The 12,952-nt window shown below is 43.2% G+C and overlaps 1 protein-coding gene across 1 annotated transcript in view; it reads right to left on the bottom strand.

The window, feature by feature from the left end:
• The window catches only part of LOC114488252 (BTG3 associated nuclear protein), a 123,724-nt gene that overhangs the window by 93,142 nt on the left and 17,630 nt on the right, over nt 1-12,952 (bottom strand). The window contains 1 exon segment of the mRNA XM_028501939.2: nt 4,588-4,726. Coding sequence (XP_028357740.1) covers nt 4,588-4,657 — 70 coding nt within the window. The 5' untranslated portion in view covers nt 4,658-4,726.

Raw genomic sequence — 12,952 nt, 5'->3', positions numbered from 1 at the left:
GGCTACAAGTTCTAGTTCTAAACAAACTGGTTAGTTTTTACAGAGAAAACTGTAGTTGAATAGCTATACTCATATCCCCAATCTTGTTCAATGATCTGATTGAACAAGCCTCTTGATTTTGCCAGTTAACAGGTGATAGTGCTTCTTATTAAAAAACGGAACCAGCTTTTGGCTCTCTGAGCACACCATGGCAGTGGGCAGGAATAAGCAAGCGCCTTATGAAAGGTGGCAAAAAGGGAGTCAAGAAGAAAGTGGTTGATCCAGTTTCTAAAAAAAGATCAGTGTGACGTGAAAGCACCAACTGGGTTCACTACAAGAAATGTTGGAAAAACACTAGTCACAAGAACTCAAAGGCACCAAAATCACATCTGATTGTCTCAAGGGTTATTTTATTTTATTTTTTTAATCCTCACCTGAGGACATGCTTATTGATTTTAGAGAGAGAGCAAGGGAGAAAGAGAGGGAGAGAAACTTGGATGTGAAAGAGAAACATCCATCAGTTGCTTCTCATAGGCACCCACCATGGACCAACCCCTCAACCCAAGCACGTGCCCTGACCAGGAATGGAACCTGCAAACTTTCAGTTTATGGGACAACACTCTAACCAAATGGGCCACACTAGTTAGGGCAAGGTTTGTGTTTTTGAAGTGAGCCTAAATGACATGCAGAATGATAGAGTTGCACTGCATTTAGGAAAATTCAAGCTAATTACTGAGGATGTTCGGGGCAAAAATGCCTGACTAATTCCCATGGCATGGATCTTACCCATGACAAAACGTGCTCTGTGGCCAAAAAATGGCAGACCGTGATTGAAGCTCGTGTTGATGTCAAAACTACCAATCGCCCTGGCTGGCATAGCTCAGTGGATTGAGCTCGGGCTGCGAACCAAAGTGTCGCAGGTTCGATTCCCAATCAGGGCATATGCCTGGGTTGCAGGCCATGACCCCCAGAAACCGCACATTGATGCTTCTTTCTCTCTCTCTCTCCCCCTTCCCTCTCTAAAAATAAATAAATAAAATCTTAAAAAAAAAAAACTACCAATCGTTACTTGCTTCATTTACTTTGTGCTGGTTTTACTAAAAAATGCATCAGACTTCTAGCCAAGATGGAGACATAGGTAGACACACTGTGCCTCCTCGTACAACCAAAAGAACAACAAATTTAAAAACAAAAAACAACCAGAACTGACAGAAAATTGAACTGTATGGAAGTCCAACAACCAAGGAGTTAAAGAAGAAACATTCAGCCAGACCAGTAGGAGGGGTGGAGATGGGCAGCCGGGCAGAGAAGACTCGAGGCAAGGCGGCGGCCGGAGGACCACGGCGGGCAGGGCGGCGGCTGGAGGACCGGGGCAGGAAAGGCGGCTGGCGGGCCTGATGAGGTGGCAGATTGCAGAATGGACGGACCCACATCCTCATGCAGATAAACTGGGAGGAACAACTAGGGAGCAACACAGACGGTGCAACCCAGGGTCCCAGGGCAGGGGGAAATAAAGCCTCAAACCACTGACTGAAAACATCTGTGGGGGTTGCGGTGGTGGAAGAAACTCCCAGCCTCGCAGCAGAGTTTGTTGGAGAGACCCACAGGTCCCTACACAAACCTACTCATCTGGGAATCAGCACCAGAAGGGCCCAATCAAACTTTGATTATGGGAAGTGGGGGAACTGACTGAAAACTGGCAGAGGGCAGAGCAAGCAGCACTGTTCCCTCTCAGACCCCTCCCCACATACAGCATCACAACACAGCAACTGTGTTGCCCCGCCCTGGTGAACTCCTAAGGCTCAGGCCCTCACTACGCAACAGGTGCACCAAGACAGAAAAAAAGGCCCAAATGAAAGAACAGATTAAAGCTCCAGGAAAAATACAACTAAGCGATGAAGAGATAACCAACCTATCAGATGCACAGTTCAAAACACTGGTAATCTGGAAGCCCACAGAATTGGTTGAATTACAGGAAATTACATGAAAAAATGAAGGCAATGCTAAGTGAAATAAAGGACAATACGCAGGGAACTAAGAGTGATGGGAAGGAAACCAGGACTCAAATCAACGGTGTGGACCAGAAGGAAGAAAGAAACATTCAGCCAGAACAGAACGAAGAATCAAGAATTCAAAAAAATGAGGAGAGATTTAGGAACCTCCAGAACATCTTTAAACATTCCAACATCCGAATCATAAGGGTTCCAGAATGAGAAGATTAAGAGCAAAAAATTGAAAACTTATTTGAAAACATAATGAAAGAGAACTTCCCCAGTCTGGTAAAGGAAATAGACTTCTGGGAAGTCCATGAAGCTCAGAATCCCCAAGAAGTTGGACTCAAGGAGGAATACACCAAGGCACATCATAATTACTTACCTAAGATTAAAGAGAAGGAGAGACTCTTAAAAGCAGCAAGAGAAAAGGAGACAGTTACCTGCAAAGGTGTTCCCATAAGACTGTCAGCTGATTTCTCAAAAGAAACCCTGCAGAGAAGAAGAAGCTGGGAAGAATTATTCAAAGTCATGAAAGGCAAGGACCTACATCCAAGATTGCTCTATCCAGCAAAGCTACCGTTTAGAATGAAAGAGCAGATAAAGTGCTTCTCAGATAAGGTCAAGTTAAAGGAGTTCATCACCACCAAGCCTTTATTATATGAAATGTTAAAGGGACTTGTCTGAGCAAAAGAAGATAAAAAACATGTACAGTAAAATGAGAGCAAATTCACAATTATTAACAACCAAACCTAAAAAAAAACAAAAACAAACTGAGCAAACAACTAGAACAGAAACAGAATCACAGAAATGGAGATCACACAGAGGGTTATCAACAGGGGAGTGGGAGGGGGAGAAAAGGGGAAAAGGCACAGAGAATAAGTAGCATAGATGGTAGGTAGAAATAAATAGAAAGAGGGAGGGCAAGAAAAGTACAGGAAATGTAGAAGCCAAAGAACTTATACATACGGCCCATGGACTTGAACTAAAGAGGGGGGGAATGTGGGTGGGAGGAGGTGTGCAGGGTGTAGGGGAATTAAGGGGGGGAAATGGGACAACTGTAATAGCATAACCAATTAAAAAAAAAAGCATCAGATTCAGGAGACATCCTGTGCTCCACATCAACAGGTCCACCAAATCCAAAAGATGATGACACAAATCACAACCCGAGAACTGCAGACAAATTATTTGAAAGAAGTGGTCAATACGCTGACTCCAGATAGCACTGGAAAAGACATAGAAAAGGCTTGCCAGTATTTATCTGCTCCGTGGTGTCTAGAAAGTCAAAATGGTGAAGAAGCCCAAGCACGAAGTACGAAAACTCACAGAGCTTCGTGGTGAAGGCAGCAGTTCTAGGAAAGCTCCCGGGGATGAGACAGGTGCTAAAGTTGAGTGAGCTGATGGACGTGAGCCCCCGGTCCACGAAGAAGCTGTTTAAAATCTAGACTTTTGATGGTGACAAATTTTTTTAAATCTGACTTGTGAAAAAAATCAAAAGCAAAATAAGGGAGAAACTAAGAATAGTATTCCTGAAGAATGCCTCATTTCTTTATGACTATTTATTTAATTCCAAAATTATCTATATTACTCTCCCCTTCTGTTAAGATACCTAATTTCCAAATGAAGTTTTTTTTTAGATCATATAGGATAGACATCATGCTTTCTTAGAATTTTCTGAAAATTCTCTTTTCTATGGGAAAAAAATAGTTCAGCATTTCTACCATTCTAGAAAGAAAAATGGGCAAAAGACACTCTGACTTAATTATGTGCACTTGTGACTTCAAACTTAACAGAAATGTGAAACTTTAAGGTAGAAAAAAAGGAGGAAACTTACTAAGAAATCTTTTTATAAAGTAAAAGTGTAGACAAAGATTTTTCATAGGTGAAGTTCTTGAAATTTAGGGCCTTCTTAAAACAAACATTTAGTTAAGTTTTCAAAGTAGGGGTACACCTTTAACATCATTGAGAAAAATCACTAGCCTTTGCAGAAGTATAGGAAAAAGTTCTTCTCACTCAGCTGACTTTAGTAAAACATTTCTGGGAAGTCTGTCAGTATCTTATCAAAACTGTGAACATACAAAAAGCAATTCTACTTCTGGAAACTTAACATAAAAAATATCTGCCAAGATATATGTGCAGGAATCTTTATTGCAGGGGATTATATGATAGAAAAACAGTGCAAAAAATGAAATGCCATCCACAAGGGGAATTTTCAAGAAACGGCAGGGTGGGGGGGACACCTATAAATGGAATATCATGCAGTTGTCAAAAAAAACTGCAGTCAATCTGTACATACGAACACAGTAAGATTTCCATGGCCGGTGACAATAGTGAATCTTAGAAAGGGGCCACTGTAAGGAAGAAAGCTGTCACAGGAGCCCCTACGGGTGGGGTAGGAGGAGGGCAAGAGCGTCTGCCAGTGCCTGTGCCCGTCAGAAGAGGGGAGAGCGGACAAAGTGCTGGAGAGCTACCCATCAGGGAACGCATCTTTCACACACAGCATGCATCACTCTTTCTCTTGCCTTCTTTAAAGGATTAAAGACAACTTCTGGAAGAGGTTTTGGATGTTTAAAGCACAGAGAGAATCAAGTCCATTCACTCTCCCGCAGCTCTGTACCTGGGTGATGGGGACTCAGATCTTCTACTGCAATCTGCACCACATCCGCCAGATCCTGTTCTGACATCATCCAGAACGAGAGGAGAGGGGCCAGTCACCGAGGAAGAAGCAAACTCACACAGGACTGGGATTCTGCCACCTACAAAACAAACACAACGGCAGAGGAGAGGGAGATTAACGGTCACGACCTGTGAAATGAAAACTGCTAGCCATGTATATTCAAGAGGACATCAGACAGTTTTTAACAGAGTTCTTCTTGCCCCCAAACACCAAAAGGTTAGCATTCTTTGAGAATTGAGAAAGAGCCCCAAAATGTTTATTTTGTCTGTCCTTAACCACCAGACTAGCCCCTACCTGAGAACCTCTCACTTCATCAATCCATTCCACACCACCTCCAAAGTCACCTTCCTAAAATGGTTTGAACGTGTCATCCCAAGCCAAGTCTCCAGTGGTCCCCTGCTGCCCACAGAACACATCCCATCCTCTGCCTGCTTGCTCCCCATGGGGTCTCAGCTCCTGCTATACACACCACACCCTAGAAAACCATCACACTGTTGTCTCCACCAGTAACATACCTCTCACTCCCAAATTTCACCCAAATGGCCCCTTCAGCCAAGGCTATGCCCATACTCCATTTCTGCTATTCAAAACTGCCCTCCCCTCCGAGTTCCTCTCTTTTGCTTCCCCTTGGCTTCCAGCACAAGCCTGAGCTGTAGCACAGCCCCACTGTTGTGCCCGGGAGCACCACCATCCTGTCCACACTGTACCCTTCCGGGGCTGGGCCACCTGTGCTGTGAGCTGTCATCCCTGAGCCTAGCACTGTGTCTGGGACAGAGTCAGTTACTTTCTTCCTGCTCCTAAAACACTGTGAACTTATTTTCCAAAACAAAAATGAGGCCATGCCATTCCAAATAAGACCTATCAACCAGGGATCTAAATTTAGTACTGGAAAACAGGATGTCCTGAAGAACTCAGGAATCAATGTCACCATAATATTTTGTATCATATTATACTTTATTTCTAAGTAAATATTTATAAGATAAATTATTTATGTATCTTTCCCCATCTAGACAACATGCTCCCCGAGGGCAGAAACCATGCGCTCAACCCCACAGCACAGCTCCTTCCATAACCGTAAGCACTTACGGTCCCTAGTCACAACTCCTGTGGAGCAGGGAGGAGATGACTGAAAATTTTAGATCCTCTAGTTTCAAATCGGAATCTCCTGACAGCTTCTTTTAATGGTATATTTCAACAGGCATTAAATTAAATTCATAAGTTGTACATGTGTTCTTAATTCCTGTAAATAACGTGGTTCCTTTTCTCTTTTATCCAGATTTAAATTCCACAGCTTAAACAGTAGCAGCTCCAGCATTTCCCAGGGAAGACAACGTGTAGGAAGAACTAATCGCTCTCAAATCTTCCTTCGTGGAGTAAATGTAGCTTTTTTACATAAACATCTGGCCAAAGGTATGATCATTAAAATGGCAAAGGTGTTTTTATTCCCAGATTATACACTTCACACAAGACTGAAAAAGACGAGAAAGCATTCACTGTCCTTAACAAAGAAGAGACTGATGACCAACAATCTGGACGGGAACCAAAGGACCTCAGAACCACTCTGACCTAACCCTTGAATAGTCCCACTAGGCAAAGATGGCAGTAACAAAGACTTTTAATGTCCCCAAATCCTCCCATAAAGACACACGGAGCAACTAGGATAGCAAAACCAAAACTCAGGTCACTGTCTGTAACAGAACTGAGAGACAAGGTGTTCCTAACAAACCCCCAAATACAAGTAAGCGGGGACACACCACTGACAGCTGCGAGATCATCACGATAAAAGCAGGTATGCAGCAGGAAGCAGAGAAGCAACGTGTCAACTCGAGAACAGCAGGTGAGACCAGGAAGTGAGCACACTCCCACAGCAGACAAATACAAGAGGTCTGCAGTCAAGTCTGGAAGGCCTAGAACATTCTGGGCCCCAGTAACACTCAAAATTAATCATTCAAGGCTCCCTTCAGGTCAAGCACACTGAAAAGAAATGACTGGGAACAGACTACAAAATATACAGGACAGGGGAAACAGTGACAGAGGCAAATGAAAGTCTAACTAGATATGGGAGAGAAAAACAAAGCCAAGAGAGGTGCGAAAATCAGCTGCCATATTCATTAAAACTCCCTAAAAAACACAGAAAATAGAGCTCTAGAACACTGAAATTAGTAAAACTATTCAAATAAAGCCTCCCTACTAAATATTCAGGAAAATTAATTCTATATAAAAATGAACAACAGAAGAAATACTGAGGTCTAATTCATGCAGATACAATATATTTTAAAAGAGAATAAGGCATAAAATAACATCGCACAGAAGTGAAAACACGCTAGAAAGATAAGTCGCCAAAAGAGAGGAAAGTGATATGGAATATTTCAAAACAAGTTAAAATACATGAAGGTAATATTATACTGTTAATCATAAACCATCAAAAGAAAAGCCCCAAATGAAGTGACAGAACTCAGAAAAGATTAGAAGCAAAAGAAAAAGAATTCTGGAAATGAAAACGAGAAGGAATCCAAGAGCAAGTAAACACAATAAATGATGCCTTCAGAAAAACAATGAGAAAAGGAGAAAAATTTTAAGAGTAAAGAAAAGAGATGAAGAAGTAGTGTAGTGACACAGAAGATCCAACCCATGCGTAACAAGGTGACCCTAAGGAAGAAAACCGAAGCCGCAGGCACGCGGCCTGGTGCACTGCACTGGGCGCAAGTCGGGACGGAGAGCCAGCTCTCCTGTGCCTTTGGTGGGAGGCTAATCCTGAAGAGCAACAAGGAGTACAGCTATCAAAACACTTCTGGCTACAGGCCTGATCATACCTTTTCCCACTCAAGAATCTTTCCACCACACAGATTCAAAGATTTGTGCTAAAAAAAAACAAACAAACCCTAAGACAATGTTTTTAGCAGCAAAAGAATGGATGCAACCTAAATGTGCGTCAACAACAAAAAAATATGGCACTGCCAAACACTGGAATTCCAAACAACTGTCAAAGGAGGCAAGTATCTCTAAGGACAACTCCCAAAATGCAGGGCTACATAATAATAAATGGGGCAAAATGTGCACAACACGCTTATTTAAAGAAATAGACTGGATGGGGAGTAAAAAGGAGAAAACTGTATTTGAACAATGATTAAAATAAAAAATAAAAAATAAAAAAATAAGAATAAAATTAAAATAAAAAAAAAAGAAATATGCTAGGTGTGCACAGAATATCCCTGGAACACTAAGGGTAAAGGAAATTATTTTTCACTTTTCACCTTATTATACTTTTTTATCAAGTGCATTTATCACCTCTCCAAAAATGAAAAACACTTTTAAGGTGATCAGAAAACTAAATATTTAGGCATAAGAATTTAGGTATAAACTGTGGGGAAAATTCTCAGTTCCAACCTCAGTTATATCCAGTAATATTCTCTGCACCTGGTGCCTGTGCTGAACACTGGGAATTTCTTCAACCTTCATCCTCAGCAACTGCTCCAGGAGAACCTGTCAGGATAAGGAAATAGGGTGTCGTGCTAAATCTGTGCGCCCTGAAGATGACCTCCAAGTACAGATTAACTGGTGCTCAGTTTGAAGATCAAAGCTACTCATGCCATAAACTCAGTCTTCTTTTTTCCAAATTAAAAACCAAAGTATAAAAGATTACTAAAGGGACACACTGAACTTTAATGAAGGCGGCAGTTTTCAGATAATACCACTCAACTGAGCTCTGACTTGACAGATATAAAACACTTTATAGTCACAGACTGCTTATGGACCCTTTCCCCGGAAAAGAGCACACAGACAAAATTCTGCCAAGTTTCACAGGCTTCACCAACACCAGAGCAGGAGCTCTCGTTTATAGGGCCATGTGGCCACCCGAGGAGGCTCCCCACCTCACCTTCTGCACACTGCGGCTACCTGACCAAGTCTGAGCTAATGGGACATGAGCTCAGAATGGTGCATGGCAGCCCCAGGACAGCTCATCAAAGGAAAGCTGGCACACAGCTGTTGCCCTCCTTCTTGTCCTCCTGCTGCTGGACTCCAGGGATGAGGCTGGGACAGGACCACAGAGCAAGGAACATGAAAGATGTGGCCTGGGGTCCTCGTATCTACAGTGCCACCACACATCCTGGACTTGCCTGCCCCAGACTTCCTCATAAGAAAAAAAAAAAAAAAAGAACCAACAACCTGCTTTAAAACAACATATTCTGCAGTGTCATATGCAGCCAAGCTTAACCTAAGTGATATACCGTGGATATATTAAGCCCATTCATGATGACCCTGGATCTACAGCTTCCAGGTTAAACACCTGTGTCACACACAGGTCTAGTGGAAAGTTTTCAAAGGCACAATTCAAGCCTTCTCCTGGTTTCTAAAGGCTCTGCAAGTGGCTTAATACTCCAAACTCACCATTAAATCCTGAATCCTAACCTCTTCCAAATGAGGCCACCATACGTTATCCAAGTTGTTTACTCAAAATGATTCTGTGGCCAGGATAAAGAGTCATTTAAAATTCTGCTAACAGTGAAGATTTGAATAGAAAAAACTAGGGCAACAAGCCCGAGAAAACTGGAACAGAACAATACATACGGTTGCCATTTTGGCAAATTAAATTTGCCATTTCTCAGAAGTCATGGACAGTACAGTCTTAATATAACACAACAACTGGGCTGTGATGAATGTTCAATAATGTCTTTAATTGCAATGACTAGTTAGAACTCTGCTTTAAAACAACATATTCTGGACTCTGTCACATGCAGCCACCCCAAAGCCCCATTCGGGGTCTCCCTGGACCCAGAGCCTTCAAGTTAAATACTTGTCTCTCATAAAAGTCTAGTGGAAAGTTTCCAAGGGCTTCAAGCTTCTTCCTGATTTCTAAAAGCTCTGCAAGTGGCTTAAGAAAATACTCTGAACCCACCCTAAAATCCTGAACCCTAACCTCTCGAGTAGCTGAGGAGAGCATCGTCTTGGGTACACATGAAAAAGGAGCCCACCGACCAAATCAACAACTGAAGTGCTCGATCTTAGGAGGTGGTTCACGATGGCACATCCCACGGTGAAACACTGCCGACATCGATGTGAGCGACACTGGTCTGATCACGTTTACTGCAAAGGAAAGGTCTCCAGAGTATAATACTAATAGAAAGGAGTATAAAAGGAAAATTGCAAGACAGTATGTATATGACCCCTATTCCGTTTTCTGAAAGTCGCATGTGTACGCAGTCACATGTCCACATATCCCAATGCACACCAGATGGTCTGAAATGAGATACTGAACTTAAGGTTACCCATGAGGAAGGGATTACAGACAGAATGAGGTGACCTTCATTCTTGATCCTTCTGGATTGTTGAGTTTTCTATACGCCCATATTTGTGTATCACCTGTGAAATTGGTTTTCTAATACAAAGCAATACATATATAGCTCACAACTCTCGTGTGCATCCATCACACACAACCTTGACCACAGGAACAAAACAGCCCTTCCCTGCTCTGAGTAGTTCCATTCTCCTGGACCGCTGTGTCATACTTTCTCCTCTCCCTCCCAAATCCCAGCTCCTCCTTCCCTCAGTGAGCTGCCAACCTTGCTTTCTCTTCCCCACCACTTCCCTGGAATTTGGTTTCCCTGACTGTGGCTGGTATGGGCACCACCTGGCCTTCCTCTTGTCCACAAGCATGCCCTCCCCTCTTCACAGCTGGGGGCCCTCGCACTTCGACAGTTCTGAGTCCCTCACAATCGGCCTCCCAGGTTATTCCCAATACACACTGTGCTGCTATTTCCCCACCTCCCTCTCCTCCCTCTCCATTCCCCAGCTCTCCTTCAGAGCAGAATTCCCCAGAGTCACCTGTACATGCTTGTCTCCATTTCTTCCCCTCACATTCTCTCTAGAGCCAGCCTGATCAGACTCTGGCTTTTCCACTCACCAAACTGCCCCCACCCAACCTGTCCTCCCCACCGCAGCACCTGCCCAGGGCTTACTCCCGCCTCCTTCACAGCCGATCTCCCTCCCTCACCTTCCAGGTCTGGCTGCACTCTGCTGGCCTTGCCTTGCAGAGGTTCTTTGAAGGTTTGCATCATCTCCCTGACACGGAGGGCCCAGGGCCTGGTGCTGGACCTCTTCTCAATCATCCTGACATACTGTCTATGTGCTGGTGGTGCAGATTCACCTTCAACTCAGACCTCACATGTGAACTCCAGATCCACGAAGCAAACAGGCTACTGGACAGCTCCCCTGGGGGTCTGGTCCCGACTATAACATGCCAAACTGAACCCAATACCCAATCCCACAACCAACCTGCTCCTCCCACACTTTCCATCTCAATTTATGGCACCAGTTGCTTAGAACAAAAACCTTCAGTCCTTGGTTTTTCTCTCATGTCCTATCTGTGGGCAAATTCTCTCACGACAGGCACTCTGCACACATCTGAAGCCATGCACTGGCCTTCACAGGGGCCTCTCTGCTCTGCCTTTACCCCATCATTGTTCCCAATATCTGGTAAAAAAAAAAAAAAAGCTCTCTGGATCCTGTCATAACTCATGTCAGACTGTCTCTCATCTGTTCGGAGCCCACCAAAGGCATCCCACTTACTCAGGACGTTAACAGTGAAAACGCAACAAGCTGCTCACCAACTGTCAGCAATAGACGTAGCTGTTGCTCATCAGCTGAAGTGTAGCACTGCAAATTCATTGTTAAGGTTTACAGAAAACTTAACCTTGGATACCTATACTATAAAACCACAATGCCACTAAAACAGGAATAAAAGAAAGGCTCCTGTAATTGAGCAATCAATTTAGCTTCAGCAGTAAAGGCTAAAAAGGAAAACACTGTAGACTATCAGCTCTCATGACGAGACAAGGGCAGCAAGAGAAAAAATAACCAAACAAAGCCTCCCTGTATGGACTCTGGAACAGTCTCAGTCACTGTGGGAATGACATCACGTGGGTCATCTCACTAGGGATATCTCAACATATGGGATTTTTTTTTCCCATCAATTTTTTAGAACAGTTGTCACAGAGTTGTTCTTATACCAGTCCCTGCCGCGGAATCTGTTTTGGGCCAGGTGATTTCCACAAGAGGCAGAACAAGGCAGCCAGGTGTATAATTTCCCAGGCAGTGACCTGTTCTACTAGAATTATTTACCAGCCACCACATGCATGCAGAACGACTCAAGAGATGCAGTCCACAAGCCTGGGTAAAAAGCTTGGCATACCCCTTATATATCATTTTTATTATTATTGACTTTAGAGAGAGAGAGAAAGGGAGATAGGAAAAAAAACAACACGATTTGTTGTTCCACTTATTTACGCACGCACTGGTTGATCCTTGTATGTGCCCTGACCATGGACTGAACCCGCAATCTTGGCATATCAAGATGAGGCTCTAACCAACTGAGCTATCTGGCCAGGGCTACCCCTTACATATCTTGGAGGGGCCTTGGAAGTCACCTACTGCTATCCTAACTTCCTTTTATAGGTGACACAAATATTACTCTGAGGGTTAGATGTAGCCATGAACAAGTACAAGAGGGAGATGATCCTAAATACAATTCTTAGAGTGCAATTACACAGAAAAGATGCTTGGAACAGGACAGGAGTGATGGGGAAGGACCACTGTCACCAAAGTCCTACAGCAGGATCTGCCTCCCTGGATTCTTAAAATTAATGAGGCCCCAAAACCTTGTGCTTATATGGGGGTACATGGTATTGTGGACTTACATTTACTCCCCTATCACATCCACCCCCGAATGTCAAGTCCACGATGCCATAAAAATCGCAACAGTAATTTCCATTCCCACTTAAGAAAGTGGTTAATTAGTACCTAGTTAAAAAGCTAAATCTCTATCTAGAAACAGGGAAACCTCCAAAAAACTAAAGATCATTCTGTTTAGTCAAATCCTTTTGAATATAAGTAATAAATTAATTAAAAACCAGTATGGAGTAAGCAAAGAAACCAATTTTTATTAAACTGAGATAGGGAGAAAAGACTCAGCTTACTTATCTTTCTCCCAAACTCAGTGTGGACTGGTAGGGGGATATGCAAACAATGAAATGGGAAAAAGAAATATGACTAAATGACTGGCCAGGTACTAGATAAACTAGGGAACTGGCATAAAGCAAGAAACACTTCTTCCTCCGGTTTCCACTTAGGAAAATTCAGGCCACACTGTTTCTTCTTTAAGACCACAGGTGGCAAACACAAGGTCCATGGGCCGAATCTGGCCCTCCACCTCGTTTCTACCCGGCTGCAGCACGGAGCTCTCATTTAACTGCTAAGGAGTAGTTACATCTATACAGCCCTAAAATTACATTCGGCCTTTGAAAGTGAC

Source organism: Phyllostomus discolor, chromosome 12, assembly GCF_004126475.2.
Source record: "Phyllostomus discolor isolate MPI-MPIP mPhyDis1 chromosome 12, mPhyDis1.pri.v3, whole genome shotgun sequence".
NCBI classification, from domain to species: Eukaryota; Metazoa; Chordata; class Mammalia; order Chiroptera; family Phyllostomidae; genus Phyllostomus; species Phyllostomus discolor.
This window is presented reverse-complemented; position numbering and strand designations above follow the sequence as displayed.